At 40.7% G+C, this 22,359-nt stretch overlaps 1 protein-coding gene across 10 annotated transcripts in view; it reads left to right on the top strand.

Annotated features, from left to right (window-relative positions):
* The window catches only part of CBFB (core-binding factor subunit beta), a 40,769-nt gene that overhangs the window by 11,214 nt on the left and 7,196 nt on the right, over positions 1–22,359 (top strand). For 5 of the 10 annotated variants that reach the window (XR_014947713.1, XM_085551643.1, XM_015873849.3 and 2 more), the window contains 2 exons: positions 10,102–10,218; positions 14,645–14,740. Coding sequence is in view for 9 of the 10 variants with exons in the window: in XM_085551643.1 (XP_085407769.1) it covers positions 10,102–10,218; positions 14,645–14,740 (213 nt within the window). In the remaining variant the exon portion in view is untranslated. Of the gene's footprint in view, positions 1–2,257; positions 2,396–10,101; positions 10,219–14,644; positions 14,772–22,359 lie in introns of those variants that run through there. The other 5 variants (XM_085551640.1, XM_085551644.1, XM_085551641.1 and 2 more) reach the window with 2 other exon arrangements.

Below are 22,359 nucleotides of genomic sequence, written 5' to 3'. Positions count from 1 at the left end.
TGTAGTGGTCTAAATGCATCCATTAGAGTTCTGTAGACAAGGCTTCAAAATTAGTCATAGTGTCCTCTTAAAATCTCCCAGAAGAGAAACAAAACCAGAGTAAATTGGTGAGCTAAATGTTGCATCTGAGAACCAGCGATACAGGAGGACACATGAGTGTAGTGTGGATAAAAGCAGTACTTAGGATCTCCGCAGCAAAGATATTGGAACAAATCCAGGCATTTGGATTATTGAATCCTCTTGTTTGCATATCAGTCCCCACTTACTAAACAAAGCTGTTAATGTTATGTTTCTCTACTCTTCTTATAAATGAATGAGAAAAGTACAAGCATTGCCGTTGAAGATGTCTGTTCTTTGTGAAAAACCACTTCATGCTTCATATTCTAAAAAATACTCAGCAAAGTGATTAAAGGTTGGCTACAAGAAACTCATTTTTCTGAAAGTTACTGAAGTATTTCTTCAAGTTTGTTGTCCAAAGCATCAGTAACAAAATGAGCTAATTATCTTTCATGATTGCATATTTGATGTTCAGCAAGTTAGGCTGATGAAATATGTACTGTGACAATAATATGGGGAAAAACAAGGGCTTTTTTCTCATGCAAGATTGCTGTTCTAAGCACATGTGACTGCTAATGAAAGGATCATCTTTTGGGGAATAGCTGATGCTGCAGATGTTTTGTCTGAGCAGACTGTCCGTGTATTTTGTGCCACATTAATATCTAGACTTGTACTAGCATCCAAATTGTAGTTGTTTGAGAAATCTGTGCAAAAATTCTGTATTCTCATTGTATTTAAGGTACTGCACTTCCATCTCTGGATCTTGGGACTTTGCAACTTGTTTCATCTGTTCACCTTATTTACATGCAGCAGATAACTCATATGGAAGGAGTCAGAAAAAGTTCTTAAACCTGGCCTAATTTTTGCAGTAAGGATGGTTAAACTTGAATTTTCTATTGAAACAGTGATTGCTGTCAAAGTGTTGTTTGTCACAGACTTCAAGTATCTTGAAGTCTGAAATCTAGGGAAGGAAGCAGCTACCTAATGGTTAATGCGAGCCCTTATGTCTTGGTGACATCTTTTGTTGATTACTGAGGAGGAGTAAACACTGACAAAAGGGATTGGAGGTGATGAGAAGACGTAATTTTTTTTTTTTCCAGCCAATGTATTCTCTTAAAATAGAAAAAGAAGAAAAACGAGGAAGAAAAAAAGCCCACATTCTTTGCTAGAGACAATCTTGGGCTTTTTTTTGTTTTCTTTTTGGAAAACAAATACAAGCCTGAAGAATGCTCAAGAATAGAAAAGCTAAGACAGGAAAGCGTCTAGACAAAATAAAACAACTGTAGTAGTGTATTTTTCTCATGCTGCTAAAGAGCGTTTGGGGATTTCTTCCTAAAGCCTGCATGTTTCCCAGTTTTGTTTTGGCTTAGTTTGTCTTTCTGGTTTTTGGATGCTGAGGACAAGCGTTTTCACTTGGCTATGGGCAGCGGGCAGACGTTCTATGTCCTGCTGTGTCCAGCATGGGGAAGTGCAGCACTCTGTGCTGTGACTATAAAACCCGCTAGCCTGATGGGTTTCCTGCAAGGAAAGCTTAGGACATACTTGTAGCAGGCCAGGAAGATGGTATTCCTAACCACTTCTAAAGGTCTTGCAACAAACTGTTCGTGCACAGGATGGTATTTTGTCGAGAAAACATTTACAGAAGCACTGTTAATTTTTTATTTTTAGCTCTATACTGATATCTGGAACTTGAGGCTCAGGCTTTTGAGGAAGTACAGCTTGTGTCTGCTATGATTTTTATCATTATATTTTTATTTATTTATTTTAGCTTAAAAATAATTAATCTGGTCTACAGGGATTAAGAGATTGAGTCCATTCTCCAGTCCTTCAGACCACGCAGTGTTGGTTCTGTTCCGTCCTTTCCTGGTCTTGTGCTGGGTGAATTCTAGCTCCTTTTTGGCTAACCCAAGCCAATTATTTACTGTTTTCTGCAGGATAGATTTGACACAAAATTTTTGGGGTGAGAAGAGCTAAGAGGTTGTAATAGTGTGCAAAACACAAAAATGACTGCCCTGTGTTATTTTAAGGCTTGAAGCCATACTGCTTATCAAGTGAATGTTCGTGTGTTAGTTCTTGACTGCACCTCTTAGTGTATGTGCTTCATTTCTGCAAAGGAACCTGACTGAGCTACGTTTGTGCTTAGGAAGATACTGCAAAACCGATAATTTAAAGTTTTTCACAACTTTTTTTTTTTTTGTAGTACCATGTTACTGTGCCTTGATATTTGGGCTGCTTTCAGCAAAAGAAGCCATGGATTTCAAGTGCTGTGAATACTGCACCTTCTTCAGGACAACTTTGAAGGATAACGACCAGATTGACAATAAATTCACTCAGTGCATGAGGTCTTATGTATTGTCTGTCAAATAGTCTTTCTCAGTTTGAGCGGTAGCGGGATCCTTTCCAACCCAAGCCATTCTGTGGTTATATGAAGTGCTCAAGAACAGGATTAAGGTATGAGGGCAGAGGAGGCAAGTTTTCCTGCCTCTCTTGCTCAGGTCAGTGATGATTTTTGTTAGTTGCTTGCCCATATTGCCAAAATCGGGTCTTTTCTGGCTAAGTACACTCACATTAGACACTCCAAAAGTACAGGTTTAAGAGATTGTTTCTTTGTATACAGGTGGCATGGTATAAATAGCGTTAGATAAACCTTTCTTTCTAAACCCTCTTTGGGATTCCTAGTAGTAACTGTATTTTGTCATTCTGTTTTCTGAGAGCTGCTTAAGAGTGTATTTCCCAACCAATTTTGAAATTTGTGTCTGGAAAATGAATTTTGTCAATGTGGCAGAAAACTGTACATGTCCCTGTGAGTTAACGAGCTTTATGAGCAGAAGCATTTCTCAGTTGTGTGCGTGTGTACTTACAGCAGCTGTCTCTTAGCAGTATTTTGCTGTAGCAATATTCTTATCAAATACTGCAAGAAAAATTAGATCTTTTTTAATGCATGGCATTTCAGGAAGAGAGATGTAAAATCCAGTTGTCTTTCTCACGTAGAAACTAGTGGTAAATATGACCTGATGAAGGACCTTGAACATTTTCACAGGGGAAAACCCCAGCAAGTATTTGCCTTTCAGATGATCCCTATATCCTATTCCTTACGTTTTGCTAATTCTGAGTTCCAGCTGCGTAGTTGGCTTCCTTGGTGTGAAGGTGTATGGAAGGAGTATGAGCATGAGGCATAATGTTGGGAAAAACAAGACTTCTTTTGTAGCAATGTTGCAAAAAACAGCAAGCCACTTACATTTTGCTTTGTAGTGGGGTGACATTTTTGGATGTTCACGGTCAGGTGCAGCGTGTGATGGCTGCTTAGTGCCACAGTTACAATAGTTAGGAAATATGAACTGTATCTGTAGATGCATTTGGCACTAAACAACACACATCCTTCCTTTGCAGCAGCATTTTGGATTTTTCTGTGTTAACTTTTGATCATAAATACTGACCAATGATCTTAATCCAGGAATAAATTGCTGCTTTCTCCACAGATTTTAATCACATTTGTTCCAACATTGTTAATGATTCATAGCTGTTTTACGTTATAACTTGTTTTTCATAAGCTGAAATAGTAAGCTGCATAATTTAATGAGATGTTGTTCTGCTTTGGAGAAGGAGTCATGGTTCCATAGTTTAGCTACCTATGCAAAATAGACAAAAAAATTATATATGTCTAAAATTGCCTTGTGAAATAAGACTATCCAATGAAGTGCAAAGCAGTGCTTGGAGAAAGTAACAATTATCACTGTAGTATTTCACTAATATGGAAGGTGTGTTGAGGGAGGCTTTGTCACTGCTCTGATGGTACTTAGCAAGGTGCTTTCAGTGGGGGGCTGCAACTGTTCAGGCCTGTAAGAACGGATAGTGGTGGAGTTGTCAGCAGTGTGCAGTACTGGACAGTCAGGTTCTGCCGAGGAGCTGGCACTGCTGGCAGGTACTTTCTGGGCTGCTTTTGTTGTTTGAATCAGAGTATGTTCTTTTCCTGCAGAAATGCGCTGTCAGAGTTGCTGCTTGTTGTCCAAACCCTTCCTGCTGTAAATGCTTCTGTTGTTCCTGGGTAAGATGTACACATCATCTGGTAAGATGGCACATCTAACTGCTTTACGCAGTGCAGCCCTGCAAATAGTAGTTATTAGTGAGCTCTGGGTGCAGCTATTGTTACTTTTCTCTTGCTTCTCTTACTATTCTGTTTGCAATCCGTGGGATAGTTCATATTGCAGCTAATTCTTAAGGATCATTTGTTTCTGACAGTCAGAGCACTTGCATTTCCACTGCTTTTGTGACATTAAAGCATTGTAGCTGCATTAGAAATGTATTTTATTTTATTTTTGAAGTGCAGCAGTTTAGATCAAGACTCTTAGCAAGCGGAGTGCTTTCTTCATGTTATTTTGCTTGAGGAATTGACCTCTGTCGTAGCTGATGAAATAGAGCAGCCCTATTTCATTTTTCAGGATAAGCTTTCCATAAGTTCTTCTTGTGGCCTGTAAAAACTGATACCTGGCAACTTGCATTGTTTGTCTGCTGGAGGTAACTCAGGAAAATGAAGGAGTTGGGAAGGGCTTTTTCCAAACAATATCACAAGCTTTACAACAGACCTCAAGTTTCTCAGTCTTAAAGGCCTCTTAACAAACTGCTTGCAAAGATATTCTACTTGAAGTGTTGTGTGTGCCAAGTTTAGACTTCAATAAAACCTTGTGTTTGTGGAGGGGAAGCTGTCTCAAGATGTAGCTTTCAAAATAGCCTGAACGTTTTTATGTTTAAAGGCATGAGAATCAGATGCTTTGAGGCATGAGAGGTGTAAGGACTGGTCTGTACTTGCTGACTAGTATGAGCTCTTTGAGTCTGTGGTGAGGTGATGAACAAAAGGAAATCACCAGGAGTGTGACAGACTAAGTGTGATTCTTTCCTCCTGCTTCTTACTCTTCAGCCGCAGTTAAAGTTGCGCTACAAGGCTTTAATTTCAGAATTGAATAGGTAATTGTTCTGTATTAATATTTATTTATTGAAATGACAGAACCTAATAAATGCATTCTTGGTTATTTTACAACAGTTTCTTTTTGATGCTGTAAGTTGTGTTTTAAGTGTTGCATGAAGCCTTGTGTGGAGTTTTCAGCTTTCACTGTAACTTCAGTAGTTCTTAACTAATCTAGTTCTAAAGTCATCTAGACTTAACTAATCTAGTTAAGTCATCTGTAGACTAATTAGTCTATAGTCATTAGAACTATTCTTCTTCCCTAAGTAACTCAGGATTTTAGTGTGTATATTCTGTTGCTAGATTTCAGAGATTTTCTTTCTTTCCCTTTAATTTCATAGCATGTTTCTCCCCATGCTCTGCCCCTTGGCTGGGTCCAGCTTGGGGAAGCCTCCAGGGGGGTGGTGGTGGTGGCTGGGGAGGGGTCCGCCAGGACTACAGCATTGTGTTTATGGCACTGTATACACACTCCTTTGAGACTTCTGTTAAAGGCAGATACCAAATGTAGAATTTCCTGTTTGAATAGATAATTTCCTCATAGCAGTGTGCAGGGATCGGGTAGTGAGAAGCTGAGGTGATGAGGTTAGACTTGACTGCTTTGGCATCTTTGTCACTCGGAGTAAATGTTTATGGTAGTTTCTTTCTTAACAGTCAGTGTTCCCTATATTTGAACTGCAGCAACATCATATTTAAAAGTGGGACATGATTCAGGGGAGCGTGGGATCAAAACTGGAGTATCTGTAGTGGCTGGCATGGGAGGCAGGCAGTGTGATGGGGCAGGGGTGACTCAGAGCCAGGCATCTTCTGAATGAGGGCTGCTGGGGGATCAGAAAGGGGGGTGAGCAGCACTGCTTTGCTGGGGGCTGGTGTTTCCTGGGGGTGAGCTCTGTCCTCTCAGTGTCTGTGGCTGCTGGGATTGCAGTCAGCAGGCAGTGAGAGCTGCATGCACCTCTGCAGGAGGAAATGGCTCAGTTGCTGTAGGGAGAAGGAGGGCTTCTGTAACTGCAGGATGTGTGGATGGGGCGTTCAGATAGTGTATCTGCATCACATCACTTCAGTACCCTGCTGCTGTGAGATAAGGATTTACTAGAGGACAAAAATAGGATGTGAAACTGAGGTAAACTAAAACAGTGTTTTTCTTTCTGGTTTTTTTTTTTTTTTTTTTTTTTTTTTTTTTGCCTGCTTCACTATATTCAAGTCAAGTCTGGCCTTTAAAATACAAACACATAGTGTGACATGAGCCAAGCCCCTGCCTATTAGTTGTTTTTTTTTAAACTCAGAATTGAAGGAGGGAGCTTGTTATTTAAATGCAGATAAAGAGGAATAATGCTGAATAGCTCAAAGGGTATGGAAAGTGAGATATTATGCATGAAGGTGTGGCACAGAGGGCTGCTGGTGGGTCAGGAAAGCACAAACACAGCTCAGCTGCTTTGGGCCCTGCAGAGCAGTGTGGCATCTTCGAGGTGTGTGTGGTGTCATTCATCCTCAGGCCAGATAGTGTGCCAGGAGATAAGTGTGTTTACTCTTGCTTGTTGCTCAGTCAGCAAGCAGCGTGTTCGTTCTAACACTGAGAACCTGTTTTCGACATGAAAGTAGTGTGTCTGCTTTTCTTGTTAGAATATATATTTTTGTAACATTACAGTGATTTATAGTGGGAGTTGGAAGTGGAAAATCTGGTTTGAAGTGAAATGAAGATTTGCATAACAGCCACCTGAATAAAAAAAAAAACCTCATCTGGCATAAAGTAACAAAAAGTACAGATTTCAATATGTGGCAGTTTACCTATGGCTCAAAATCTAGTAGGCAGCTTCTTACAAGTCTGGCTTCTGAGTGATGCTAGGGAAAGCACCAGATGGGTTGAGGATGGTTTATGTGATTATATAAATGCAGTTAATCTGGGGTTAGCAATGAAACCTTGAAAGAGTTATTCTAACAAAGTCATCCTTTTATCTGGTTTTAATCCAAGTTTTATAGCTCAGTTGGACTAAGGGAAAAATCAGGGTCTTTATAGAAATCAGGTGGCTTTTTCCTTTGCTGTCTTACTGTGGTTGTCTTAAGGCAATTTTCAAAATAGAGAATTCTGAAAGTTCTTAAAAGATAACTTTGTGCTGGCTTTTGGGGTGTGCTACCATCCTGTGATCGTAGACGAGGGCAGTAATATATTAATATTCTGTTAAGTTCGGAAATTGAAAGGGAACCAGCATGGCTTTATCTGAGAAGAAGGAAATATGTGGTTAAACGGTTTTGGCTCCAGTCTTAGGTGGTTTCCATTCCCCAGAAAGAGGAGAGGGGGAAAAGGAGTCTAAATTCCTTTCTCTACAATAAAGGAAAAAGCGCCAGTTTGCTTTATTATGTGTTTTAATGAGAGAAAAGTTCCTGCATAAGCACATGTGGCTTTCAGTGTGAATTATACTGAATTTCAATGATTATATGTTAACTTCAAAACTCAAATGGCTTGTTAGGAAATTCACCCTTTCAGAGTGAAAAATGTTTATTATCTGTGTTTTGGTGCTGGTAGGAATGAAAGCCTACTGAAACCAGTGGTTGAAGGGCTCTGATTGAGGAGCAGAGTACCTGATGCCATATCATGAAGGGTCAGGCTGCATTCTGGTATTTCGTGAGCTGCTTTATCAGCTTGGATGCTGGTCCGTGTGTCTGGAGCTGATAATAGGCATTAGCAATCACATCAGCTCCGCAAACTTGTTTCCCTTACGTCCCCCATTGACTTCTGATGACTTTCACAGCATTTTCAGCACTGCTCATCCTCCAGGAGGTGATGCTTAACTTAAGGCATTGGTTTTAAAGTACCAAGCCCTCAGCAGCTGCATCTGACCTTCCTACTGTGTGCACTGTGATACCTACAGCTGGGCACGTTGTGCACTGACATCTGCAGGGACCAGGGTGCAGAACAAGTGCTGCTGAAACATGGTTGGACTAGATGATCTTGGAGGTCTTTTCCTACTTTGGTAATTCTAGGATTCTGTGGCAGTCAGTGCCGGCATAAGGTTCCTACACAGATAAGCAAGCTGTCTGTTCCCACTCCCTGCACTGAGCAGGGACACCCACAGCTCCATCAGTGCTCACAGCCCCGTTCCCTGACCTTGGCTGTCTGCAGGGATGAGGCACCACCAGCTCTGTGTGCAGCCTGTGCCACTGCCTCACCACCCTGACTGTAAAGAACTTCTTCCTTGGTCATCCCCTTCTTTCTTTAGCTTATTTAGATACTGACAGGCTTCTCTCAGGTCTCCCTGCAGCCTTTGCTTTTCCATGCTGCACAGCCCAAGCTCTTAGCATGTCCCCATAGGGAGATGTTCCATCCCTTGGATCATTTTTGTGGCCCTCCTTTGGATGCACTCTATCAGGTCTTTCTGTACTGAGCACTCCCCATCCGGATGCAGTGCTCCAGGTGAGGTCTCACAGTGCAGAGCAGAGGGGCACATCCTCTCTTTCCCCTGCTGGCTGCTCTGCTTTGGATGCAGCCCAGGGTACAAATGGCTTTCTGAGTGTGAGGGCACACTGCTGCTTCATGTCCAGGTGCCACCCACCAGTATCCCCAGGTCCTTTTCAGTAGGGCTGTGCTCCATCCTTTTGCCCTTTGACTTGTAGGGGTTGCAGTGACAATTTTTTACCCCAATTTTACAGATCCCTTGTCAGATTTTGGGCACTTTTTCCTTTTTGAATGGTTCTACCCTCTTGGAAGAGAATGATACTTGATTCTAATAGCCTCTTTAACCATCCACTTCTGAACCAATTAAACGTATCACTTAAATTGATGGTATGCACATCATTTATTGCCTGTGGGATAAATGAGTGAAGACTGCCGGAAGGGAGTAATGTTGTATTTGGTATGACTGAAATGATTCATCATGATTGAGCTACTGTGCACTGTATTAATTGAAACTTCTAGTGTATGTTGGTTTGTACTGAGATATGGCAAGTTGTAAAGACTAAGCTCAGTGAGCAAATCTTGGTTCTTTTTTGCAAGTAACATTACTTGTTTGTCAGTTGGATTTGTGTTGTTTTTCTCTTGCCTTTCTTCCGCTAGTGTTCGTGTTGTTAGCTGTATAGTTCTGGCCTGTGAGCATGCTTTGCCTCTCTGGCAATTCAACATGGACAAACTTCTATTTTGTGAGTGGTATGACTTGCCAATTAGGCTGAAATAACCACTAGAGGCTGATATTATTATTATTTTTCCTTCATGATTTGGGTAATTTAGCTACAAGAGTTGCTTTTGGTTTGTTTTTCATTCTTTCTGTAAGACTGATCTTATTAAATGGAAGGTGTTAAACTTGTTTAGTGTTGTTTTTGCTTCTTTTTAAATTTCCTGTGTGGAGATAATCTCTGGTCTTTAGAAGGGGAAATGCTTCTATTTTAAATTGCTGTATCATCTTCTGTTATCTAGTAGGGCGTTTTGCTTGTGCACTGTTCTTGCTGCTGTTCAGGGCACTGTGCAAATTGAAGCCAGAGGTGGGTTTCGATCATCTGGTGTTGCTGCATTTGAAAAGCCTTTCACAAATGCTGGTGTACAGAAGGGAGGACTATTATTTTTAGAATGGTGTGCACATATAATGGATTTCACTGAATTTTGGCTTGCAAAGTTAAGGGCTGAAACTGGTACTTGGTCCTGATTGAAAAAACTCAGATGTGCAGTAAAATGCAGTGGTTTCTGGGTGGAGGAGAGCGTACTCATTCAACCATTTAAATGTGCTGCAAAGGATCTTTACTGTCTGGCAGCGTGCCGCTCTGCTTGTGGCATGAAGGTAAGCTGACAAGAGAAGCAGTTACTTTGGTTTGAAAGCAGTAATGGAATTCTAACCAAATCCTGGCGCATGCCAGTTTTTAGAATGAGAACACAGCTCAAATTTATTCCATCCAGTGTTGCAGACGGGAGTTACAGCGTTCATTTGATTATAATGAGTTCTTGGAAAGGAGGGGAGGAGAAGCTGTTAAGTGGAGTGTCATGTTACCAGTTGGCTTGGATGTTCTAAGAATATAGACAGAAGCTTTTTGCATGACGATTTTCATTGCGCAGGCATGAGTGTAATGCTTTTAAATGTATAGCAAATGTTTTGCTTTTATTTCAGGTGTACTTGAAGGCACCTATGATTCTCAATGGTGTCTGTGTAATCTGGAAAGGCTGGATAGATCTACAGAGACTGGATGGTATGGGCTGCCTGGAATTTGATGAGGAGAGAGCACAGGTAAGACAGCCTGCCTAAGCTGCTGTGCCTTGGATGTTCTTCCTCTTGAGGGAAAACATGCAGTCAGGTAACAATTGCATGTCCTAATTTGTATGCTTTCAGCTTTCAATTAGTGTACAGATTGCAAAGAAAACAGAAGTTCAGAAATAGATGGTTGTAGCTAAACCGGTGTTGTAATCAGAGCAAAGCGCTGGGAGTAGGAATAAACTGGAGATTACAACTTTGTGATGCTTCTTAGGACTGTTACTATGCTACAAGGTAATAAATCTGAAAGTATTTGAGAAGCTATTAGTGTGGATTGAAACAACTTAACTGGCAAGTCTTTTCGAGCTGATTACCTTTTTTCTTGTCAGAGTAGCCTTTTTGTTTTGTTCCATGATGGAGAGGGGAAAAAAACAAGAGAGGTACAGGGTGGGGGAAGGGTACCAGGAATGGGGCTTTTTTTTTCCCATAACAGCTTTTGAGAAACTTACTTTCCATCTGCTGACTTCCTATGCTGAAGTGACTTTTTCTAGCAGCTGAATGTGCACGAGAACAAGAGTAGACTCAGAGAAAATCAATTTTTAAGTGCGTGTTACTTAGATAAGCTTCACTTGTATGTCTGTAGAGTTCCCTAATTTAGTCAGACTTAAGACAGACCTCGTCTGTTCCCCTCTGCATCTCCTTCTCAGCCATCCTTGGGGTTTTCCTTTTAGTCATAGCCACAATTGGTCACTCTTTAACAAGTAGGAACCTTGTAATTCTACTGAAATGCAAATAGCACTTCTCTATTGCTCATGTGCAGAACTGGAGGGCATATTGATTAATTTGTCTCCATTCAAAAGCTGGAAGTATTCAAATGAGTCTTTGTGTGGAGATGTGTAATTGCAAGCTTTGTGGAGCCTCACCTCCCTCAGACTTAAAAAAACAATTTGTACATTAGATCATATTCTCATGAATGTGTTCTGCCTTAAATACAAGTACTGCGTGTCAAAATAGTGTCTTTGAAATAGTCACAGCTCTGTGACTGTGTCTTCAAGATGCCCAGAATCAGTGGCAGCCTAATCTGAGAATAGCCCTTCCACCTCTTGTTTATCTGCAAGAAAAGCCACGGAGCCAAATTTTCCTTGAATGGTGCCGTTAGCTGCACACTCAATTCTTCCAGGGCTGAGAGTCAGCATTTGGGACAGCTGGGCTCTTGTTACACCAGTGTTTTCTTTTTAAAAAAGCCAGTAGCTTCTGTAATGACATGGATTAGAACTCCACTGACTTGCATGTTACAGTCCGATACAGTCTCCTGAGGACTGCACAAGAATAAATGCCTTGGTCCATGCCTGTTATACTTGGTACATGGTGCTAAGTCGTGTGACTGAGCTAAGGCAACTGACTGGGCTTTGTGCTCAGGAGCTGATAGTGTCACTCTTCTCCAAAACCAGATAGCTCCTGAAAGACCAGGAAGGGTCAAGTGACCTTTGGGTTCCGTTCTTCTAATTTCGTGATTTTGCATGTTCTAGGATTATTTTGGCTTTCTGATATGTACACTATCTTAACAATGTGGAGTAATGTTTTACAGGTGTCTTCAGGGGATATTTGTGCACTAAGCATGTGATTTGTTGTTTATTTTTTGAGAGGGAATTTACACATGCTCTCAGTTGTCGGTGCTTTCTTCTGTTTTAAGTTCAGGGTGCTGAGCTGGAGATACTATGCACTTATGTATTTAAAGAGACATATTTACATTTGATTCCAAGTGCATAATCTATTTTCAATTTTTGCTTCTGAGCACCAGCAGTTAAGTTTATGTTAAGTGCAAGTTAGAGGAAAAAAAAAACAATAAGAATTTAAAAGGTGATATGTCAATTATATTGGTCTGTGTTTGTTAGTATTGTAAATCTTTTTGCATTGTTTTGTTTCCCTTTTCCTTTATCTGTCATGTGCTTCCTTTCTTAAACGTGTTTTAATTTAATGCTGGTTTTGGGAAGGCTCGCTTGTATAGCACTGTAGTGCTCTTGCATTTTCCTGTCTCTTACCACTTCTTACTAGTGCTGGGATCAGATACGTTTTCTTCTTGTTGCCACAGTTTTGAAATTCTATCCTTCAGCAGGTAAAAAAAAGTCTCAGGAGGGAAGGCCACGTGGACAATAAAGTACTTCAGTTGTAACTTTTAAGCTACTGTTCATTCTATTTAATTCACAGCAAATTAATATCTTCCTCTTAAGCAGCCTTGTCTTCTGTTACTGGGGCCTTATTTCCAGCTACTTTGTTCAGCCTTCTGTTGGACTAACACAGTGCTTGGGTACCTTCTCCATCCAGCACTTCAGTATCCCTGAGTTTGCTGTTTGCCTGGAGCCTCATTTAAAGACTGTTTTTGTCTTCAGTACTTTTGTGTGTCTTCTGTAATACAACATTCTTTCTGTGTACCTTCTGTAGTTGAAATTGTTCTTATAAAGGTTTGACCTGCTGGGCTCTAGTATTGGGTACTTTGGGGTGTGAGTAAGCCTCGCTTTTGTTTCCCTGGCTGAGGGGCTGTTTTGCTCCATTCTTGTACTGATATGATTCATGTTTTGCTAATTCTTTTCATTAATGGACTCCTGTCAGATGTGCTGCTCCTCAATAAAACTAGGGCAGATGGATGATTGGGTTTCCTACCTCCAAATTTGCTGGACTGTAATTACCAAATTTGGCTGACGTTTGAAAAAAGATAGTTAAATTCTTGTTGTTTGAGTTTCAGAGAAGCTTAGTTTCTCTTGCAGTATATCTTAGAGGCCAAAGCAGGATCTTTTAAAAAAAAATAAAAATAAATATATATATATATTATATATTAACTTAAAGTTGCATTCTGATTCTTTTTTTTTCCCTTTCATTCAACATTAATAAAACAGTGTTTCAGCTGTCAGCACATGTTCATTCTGGATGTCAACAAACTGATTCTTCTCTGAAATTCTAACTTAGCTTTTTTTTTTGGTTTACAACCATGCTTAAAAGGTCTCCTGACTGAGGCTGTGCTGGCTTTTTATTACATGACCACTTCAAATGGTGGTAAAATGCAAAAATCTCGTGCAGAAAAATCTGCTTTCGTTTAGGTCTGTTCCCCCAAAAGCGAGAGGGTAACTGTATGTAGCTGCTGTACACCAGGAATGAGGCAGCTTCTCTGCGACCATCAGAGAGACAAACCTATCTTGTATTTTATCTCTTCTGCACTACTAAGAACAAAATTACCTTTTACTATGACACCTCAGTTGCTACACCCTGCATGAACATTAAGGTAACTATAAAGGGCTGAGTTCTGCTTTTAAAAATAAGTCAGGCTTCTCTTATAGGCAGCTTTAAAGTTTGCCTTTTGAGTGCAGCTTTCCAGGGACCTGGGCGTAGTTATTGACTGGCAGCTGTTTGTCTCTAACTGTGCTAGGCCACGAGGGGCACTCACTCACATCAGTTCACAGAGTGCCTTCAAGGGAGTGTGATGGTGCCGTGGGCAAAAAAAGCAATTTAACGTTCTCTCACACTAAAGATGTTTGAACTGAAATTAAAAAATTTATGCCCTTAGCCCCTTGGTGTATTAACATTTAGTTGGTTTCTCACAATGTTTTTGTCCTCCAGCAGTCAAGGTTAGATTTTTTTACTTTTAGGTGAACTGTTGGCTTGAAAATAACGAGTGTACTTGGGAATGATGAGCAGCGTTTGCAGTAATTATAGCTGGAATGTTATGAGGAGAGAGAAGTAATGCTGTTTATCTCTTAGTGTCTTCTTGATATTGTTAGTTTATTAAAGGTATTTTCATGCATAATCTGCCCTTAAAAAAGAAGCAACGTGGTTGATGAAAAACTAAAGGCTTCCTCTACATTGCATGTGCGTGTATAATTAAAAGCAGTGGAATAGTTTCTGCTTCATGTTTTTCAGCTCAATTTAGATTATTTAAATATGTAAGGCTTGTAAATAAATGTTCATATTGGGGCACCTTCAGCAGCTTTTGATGAAACTGAGGATTTAATTGGTCTGTAACTTGGATGTAAATTTCTAAATGGAAAGTAATTAAATTGCTGTTCTATAAGTTGTGATGCTAATGAACTCTTTCAGTGTATCTGTGAGTATTGTCTTCAGAATGTCTTTTGTGGGGAAATAACATACATTGCCACTTTCATCTAACTTCTGAGAATTCCTGGCTTTCAGAAAACTTCACTGCATTTAAAATAACTTCTGACAAGCCATTTTCCTTTGAAAATGTATTTAAGTAACGCTTATAGTTGCACTGTAGCTCTGGCTACCTCTGCTGTAATGATGAAGGTAAGTAGTAATTCCTTACCTTACAGTTAGCAGTTGCTAGAACCAATCTGTGATCTAGCTGGTTCTGTAAGACATGCTCATCTTTGCTGTCAAGCGATCCCTAAAGGTTCATCAGATGGAAATGAGGGTAACCTTTTGTGTCGCTTTGTGTCATGTGGTTTGGTAGCAGGAGGATGCACTGGCACAACAAGCCTTTGAAGAAGCTCGAAGAAGAACCCGCGAATTCGAAGACAGAGACAGGTCTCATCGGGAGGAAATGGAGGTGAGGGTTTCACAGCTGCTGTCAGTAACTGGTTAGTACTTTCCCAAAACTTAAGATTGTTTTTATTAATTTCTGTGTATAACGTTGTGGATTTTATTTGTTGTCTGATTTTGTCATGTGTAAATTACAAAATGTGTTGCTTCCAACTTTTCTTAAAAAAAAAAAAACCAACCAAAAACAAGACAAAACCAAACAGTTGCAAATGTCTGAAGTCTTGTCGGGAATTCTGATTTCTGGCCTTTCATTCCTCTTTGTAGATGACCTTGTTTTGTGGGTACTTGAGCTGTAAGGCTGTACTTGTTTGCAGAGCTGCCACATCTCTGGCAGACGTGGGGGCATCTTTCACTCTGTTCATCTCCCATGAACGCAGAAGAAACCTGGGGAAATGCTGGCAGACTATTTTGTAGCTGGATATTTCATGTTATGGGAAACATTACCACTGACCTTAATCACATGCTGCAGTCTGCTTTCTTCTACAGGTCATGCTTTCTTTTCCTCTCACTGGTTCTTAATGATGGGGATTCTTACTCCCCTCCTCCATTTTACTGCTATGGTTCTCGCTACCCTGTGCTTTGCATCTTTAGGGCCCCACAGTCTTAAATCTTTTTTTTATTAGAGCAGAAATTACTGGGATTAAGAAAAGAGGAGCCAGAAAAGGGAATGGAAACCAGCTGCTCTAAGATGTTAGAAAGACAGGAGCTGTAAGAGGATGAGTGATACATAAGGAAAGTTGGCAAGTTAAGACAGACTGTAGGTCAACCAGAGACAAGGGATGAAACTGAAGGAGTTTGAATTTGTCTCCCTTACTAACTTTATTTCTTACTCCCTGTTTAATCAGTACGGTCTGACCTGAATGCTAAGATGGCTTGAGTTGGAAGGCACATTGAAAATCGTGTAGTTAGCACTCCCTGTTGTAGGCTAGTTGCCATCCATCAGCCCAGGCTACCCGAGTGCCCATCCAGCCTGGCTTTGGGCATCTCTAGGGATGGATCATCCTCAGCTTTGCTGAGCAGTCTGGGCCAGGCCCTCACCACCCCTTGCATAAAGAATTTCCTCGTAGCATCTGATCTAAATCTCTCCTGTTTTAATTTAAAACTGTTTCCACTTATCCTGTTGCTATAAGACAGGGTAAAAAGTTGGTCTCCCTCCTATTTATAAGTTCCCTTCCCAAGTACTGGAAGGCCCAGCTGCCTCAACCTATCTTCATAGGAAAGGTTCTCCTGCCCTTTGATCATCTTCATGTTCTCTGGACCTGCTTCAACAACTCCATGCCTACTTGTTCTGAGGACTCCAGGCTTCGGTGCAGTACAGCAGGTGGGGCCTCACAAGCACAGAGTAGAGGGGGACAGCTGCCTCCTTGCCTGCAGCCACCCCTTTTTTGATGTGAGCAAACATGGCCAATCTGCTACTCCTCATGTTTTTAGAAAACTTTGTTATTGCTAAGCTGCTTTTCTTCTGGCTTCTTTGCTGATAGCTGAGGTGGTTAAACAGACCTTTTTCTTCCAAATGACAATGGAAGACACTGAGCATGACAGTGAGAAGGGGAGAGAGACTCAGAGAATAATGCCTATCAACTTGGAAGAGATTGCTGGAGTTGTTCTTGCTGACACTGACATGGCCAGGTCAAATGTCAGCTGTGCAAAGATCAAATCCTTGCCTTTGAAGCCTGTGTGCCCCTGAATCCTTGGAATATCTGGACAACCTGGATCATTTTTGTTTCTGTTGCATCATCGCCAGAAACTGTGACTTCAAAAGGAAGGTAGAATCTTAAAACTGACTGTAGAGATCAGAGACAGCTTGCCTTAATTTTAACTGTATTGTAGGAACTCAAAGGCCAGCCTTATTGCATCTTTTACATCAAGCTTTACTATCCCCTTCTTATCCATTCCTGTTACTGTGCTAACAAAATGCTTCAAGGTCAGGGTTGGTTTTTTACTGTTTTTTCAGTTCTGTGGGGTTTGATTCTTCCAGTGTACAAACCCCTTATTTGCAGCTAAAATGCCCAGAAACTTTCAGCTAACTGTGAGATTGAGGTAATATCAAGCATCTGGGTCTTCATAAGGGACATCAAAGCTTGTGACAGTAAGAAACAAACATCCTTAGCCAGCTGCAGGAGCTGGATCCAATAACTCCTGAAAATTGTCTCTCTCCTTAATAGGACAGCGAGCAGTTGTTATTAAATGATGTCGTTATTAGCTGCCAGTACCCATTTTTTTTCTTAAAATAAAAATAGCCATTGTCTCATCTCTGAAGCAGTGGCATAGATCACCTACAGAAAGGAAGAAAAGGACAAATGGATATCTGGAAGTGTGTTTAAGCAGAATGAAAAGGTTCCAGATTCAGAGTTAATTTGTGATGTCAAATACAGATGCCTTTTCAGTAATTGCAACACATTTTGTTATGTGTGCTTCACTTATTTATTTTTTTATATTACTGTGCATGTTTAATGTGTATAAGCGCTCTGAACCTACAGATTGCACGAAAATCAGAATCTGGGGGTTAGGGTATAAACTTACAATGCATTCCTCTGGAGGAGTCACGTTTCCAAGTCAGGCACTGTTTGCCTGACTTTCACGGCAGTTGTATTGTAATGCAACATTCAGGCAGAATCAAATGAACCTTAATTAGGAAGCACTTAAATGAAGAGCTTGTGATCATCATAGAAGTCTGAATAGAAAGGAAGGCGTAACTGCCTTCATGTTGTATTTTCCTGATTTTTCCTATGCTCACAGTGTTGATTGACTTGGAAACGCGGCTTGACAGTTACAAAATATTGCACGCGGTTTCAATAGGTCCAATTGTGTCTTTGGTTGCAGTGCAGAGATGGCACTTGAGGGTTTTTACAGGGCAGTTAGAAGTGGTGGATTCTAAGCACGCTGAGTGAATTTTGATTTGATATGCTCCCTACAGCACAGACTTTGTAACATTACATGTTTCGCTCTTAATAAAACTTCAGATTTTTCTTTCCTGCTAAGCGTGGCATGGACAGTACAACTTGAAAGTACAAGACTTGGAACAGGATCTCATCAGCATTAAGGATTACTTTAGGAATTGCAACACTGTCTGCAAAAAGCAGATTTCCTACTGTAGAATTAAAGGCATTTCAGCTTAATAGAGACCAGATTCTGCGTCGCTGGGGGAGGGAAGGAGAATCCTGCAGTATTCCACCCACTCCTATCCTAAACAGACGTGCCAGCTCTTTGGAAACATTCATCCGTCCAAAGCCTGGCAGCATCTGAAAGTGATCAGATTCAATTCCTTATTTATAAAGCTTTCTGTAGGGGGGAAAAAAAAAAATCCCTGCTCTTAAGGCTCACTGTAGAGTTTTTTAAAAAAGTTGTATATTCTTGCCTAGGAGTGATCCCAGCGAAGCTTCTTGAATCATTTGAGTAGGGGTAGTAAATTGTTCCAAGTTGGGATGGTGAGACTTTGAATAGGGGAAAAATAGCAAGTGAGTAACAACTTAGGAATAATTACTTTTCTAATTTTAATTGTTTCCTCTCATATTCATAAATACAAAACAAAAAAACAAAACCAAACCAGGCTCACCCCTCAGTGTGCTCGGAAGTTTGTTTGCCCTCCTTTTGTCGTGTAGTGTGCTTCCTACTGATGGCTTCACATCTGTAGCACAACAGATCCATGTTTTAGTGTGGAAAGGGCTGGTTGTGGCTGGTAGGTCATGCTCAGTTTTTCCAATAGTGGCTGTTTTGGTCCAGTTACAGCATTTGTCCCAACATGAGTGAGGTGTTGTGCTGTTGAGTGAGAGTGGATTCAAACAATTTGCTTTAGGTTTATCCTAGTTGAAATGTGTCCTGTTATACTTCTGGCATGTTTCAATTTTGAATATAAGATGGCTTTGCTTCGTGTCAGTGTATGTAGGTTGGTCGTATCAGATACTATAAATCCCACCTCACTGCACTCAGAGCTCCTCTGTTTCAGAGATGCTTTAGAAGTCAGTGAGTGTTTTTAATTAATGCCTTCAAGATTAATAATGTACTCTGATGGTTTTCACAAAAGCATTGGAATGCTCAGACAGTAAATGTTTAATGATACATGTGAAGAAGGACCTTATCCCCAGATAAAGCATATATATGGTATATTATTTACAAATAAATAATTGTATGATGTTCCATGAAGCTACGTTGCAAACTTACCCTCTCTAGTGATTTCCTACCAAGGCTGACCTTGCTTTCTCGAACCAAGCACCACATCAGATACATGAACTGGAAATATCTGTGCTTTGTTTCCCTCAGCCAAACTAATAAGAGAAGGAAGGGAGGAGGAATGGCAGTGAGGCAGACACGTTTCTTTATCCCTTTTTCTTGGCTGAGAGAGCTGATGCATGTTCTTCTGTCGGTGTGGTTTCAGCATGAATAACCAGAGTAGGGGTCACGATAAGAGGTGTTCTGTGGAAATTACTATGAGGCTGCTGCCTAGAAATGCCTGAAACTTCCAGTAAAAACTTGGCTTTTTATTCTGCATTCTGACTGTAGTAACACGGCACAAACTTTGCTATGCTGTCCAGAATGACTTAGGGAGGTTTCAGCAACCCCCAGTTGGTGAGATCAGAAGCAGCAGCTGCTCAGAACCACGCTCAGCCCAGGAGGGCAGTGGGGTGGGGGCTGTGCACTGGAGTCGAGAGTAGGAAGCAGTGGATTCCCAGCAAAGTAACGAGAGGAGGATATTTCTGTTATGTTTGCAGGTGCTTTTTGTGAAGGTTTGTTTTGCACGGACAAACCATGGCTTTAAAATGGAAGCAAAGTTAATCTGAGTGCAGTTTGTTCTACTCTTACTCTTGTGCTCAGCTGATCATGTTCTGTGGATTGCTTTATTTGGGACTGGGTTGGATCCGTTCTCATTTTTCCAACACAATTTGCTCACCAGGCATTTTGGAAATGCACCATTTTTCTATTTTGTGTTGTGCACGTTGCTGCCATGCTTTTCATTTTAGCGACACTGCAAGGAAAGAGGCAGGGTGCGCTGCTCTTCCCTGCACACAGCAGCCCAGCAGTGTGTCTGTTTGTGGTCTTGTGCTAAATATAAATGACACTAATGGCAAAGCAGAACCATTTTAGGAAACTGCAGAAATTTCTCATTTTTAAAAACCTTCATGTTTTGCTGAGGGAAGAAATAGCTTTAAAGCTTTTAGTTGTTTCTTTCAGTAGACAGAAATCACCTAAAATTTAAAATGAAATAAAAACTGTCACAAAACTCTAAATATTCAGCCCTGTGATGGGTATGTGCACGTTGACCGCTGTGTGATGGGGATTAGGAGCTGAAATGAGGGGTATTCATTGAATTGTGCTCAAGTTGTGAGCTTTGTAAATAAAATACGATATTTTATTAAAGAAATACAAACAGTTCAGAACTGAAACAAAGTGAGGTAGGAGGGCTGGTTTTCTTCCAGGGTTCTAAGCCGTGAAATTATTTTCCCTTCTTAAGGAAAAGGAAATTTAATATGAGACTATCAGTGCAAACAAATGCCTTAGCAGTAGGTATTTTGGTCAAGCATAATTTGCTTCAGCAAAAATATAACATGCTTGTTGGTTTCTTTTTCTATTTGTTTCTTGGCAAATTCTGACTTGAGGTTTTTTTTTCTCCCCTTGAAAAATCTGAATTGTGCTTATTTACTTCCCATTGTAAGTACTGTCCAAAATGACAAAAAATGAGATGAAAGTACTCTAAACATTAATAAAGTTTTTTGGGCATGGATGAAATCCGAACTGTTACTTCTCTGTACGCAGTAGGTAGTGCAGTCTAAGGGTGTGTGGAGATATGATATGTATGTATGTTCTGGATGCATATTGCATAATTGAGTGGAAAATATTAAGGCTGGTGTGCAGACGTGTGCTGCCCAGGAGGGCTGTGTGCTGTGAGCACTGTGGGGTGGAATGGCCACATTGTGTCACGACTTCTGACCAGCAGATTGTTTTTTCTGACATGTGCATTCCAAAGCACTTTTTACAAAACTGTTTGTGCCGTACGGAATCAATGCTAGATATAGTACAGAGGAGGTCGATCTTGCAAATCAGGGAATACTGTAATATAAGCATCTTATTTCAGTCAATGAGGGCTAGAAAGGGGCTGAGCAACAGAGGGATATGGTCTAGAGGCAGTCAATATTAATTATAAATTTATAACTTCTGTACCAGCCTTCAAACAATGCTGCCTAAAAGGAAGCGTTCCAAGCCTTTTTCAAGCTTCCCTATGGAAGTTAAAATTTATCTGGTCTCTACTTAGCTCTTACAAGCTTCATCTGTTCACATGCTTTTTCCTTTATCAGCTTGTAATTTTAGTCTGGTTACCATTGTAGTGTACTGAAATCTCCGGCTTTGTGATAACTTTTAAGCAAAGATTAAAAAGAAAACAGTGATCTCAGGCAGGAGGGTGCATTGGGAATTGGTAACCAAATCGTGCACGGTTGGTGTGGTTTTGCAGCTTGGAATGGAATCCTGCCTGAGGTGGATGGTAAATGGTTCTAATCTGGAGGTTTTGTCAAGAAAACCGTGTTTTGACTTTCAGTGAGCTGAAAAAGCAGTGAAAATGGATGCAATTAAAACTAATAATAATTGAGTTTAGGGTTTGCAAATTGTTCTTTAAGGACTTCAGCCAACCATCCAGATCTCCTACCAAATTTAAAAGTGTTTTCTTTAGTTTGATTAATTAAAATGGTGTTTGGTGTAGTTAAGAAAGGTCTTTCTCCTCCCAGGTTGATGTAAAGAGGAATCAGCACAGTGGGCATTACAGCCAGCAAATCAAGCTGCTTTGAGGCTGGAGATAGGCCACCACATCCCACGCTGATACCTACACCTGCTGGGAATGCAAGGAAAGACATGTACCCTCCTGATTTCCAGCAGCTTACAGATGTGATTTGTAGTGGTGAAGGGATCCTCTTGCTGCTGTGGCTGAAGTGAAGCCCCTCAGACCTGTATCATACAGGGTGCTCCCTCAGACTCTGTGACCAAAGAAGGTCTGTAATATATCAAATGCAGTTCTTAGTGTTTTGTATTGGCCTGGGTTTGCTGACTTGAATTCTGAGAGCTTCCCGTCCCCCACTCTTCTTTTGAGTACTGTATGGTACAGCTGATTGTACTAGAAATGGAGTTGTGGCCAACAGTGAAACCTGGTGCATGTCGGCAGGGGAGGAGCTGCTATTAAGCAGCAGCACGGAGGACAGCCTTCTGTTTCTTGCTTGATTGTAACCGGTCATTTTTCTAAGTATTGCTGTCTTTGCTTTCACTTGGTTGTTTGGGTGTTTTTTTTCTTTCTTTCTTTTTTCCCCTGTGGTTGTAAGCTTTTTTGAAAAGTATCTGCAATGTATTCTCAGTTTTTTTTAATCCTTTTCAGAAGGTTGACAGTCCTTCTAAGAGAATCCAAATGTTCGCTGTTTAGTTTTTCGTAACATAGCTTGATCTTTCACTTATTTAGTAAATTATAGATGATAGATGCCAAGGCACATAATGCATCTGCTCTGTCTGCTTCAGCAGCATGGATCTGCCAGAAGGCAATTAAGGAATTGCAGTGGAGTTGTCTGTGGAAAGAGCTTATTTTGGCCACTATTTGTGGCAGCCCTTCTTCAAGCTGTCTTCCTTTTCCTCCCTACCCTCCACCAGTGTCCC

The sequence above is a fragment of the Coturnix japonica genome, chromosome 6 (assembly GCF_054131305.1).
Source record: "Coturnix japonica strain WE chromosome 6, WE-NBRP24, whole genome shotgun sequence".
NCBI classification, from domain to species: Eukaryota; Metazoa; Chordata; class Aves; order Galliformes; family Phasianidae; genus Coturnix; species Coturnix japonica.
This window is presented reverse-complemented; position numbering and strand designations above follow the sequence as displayed.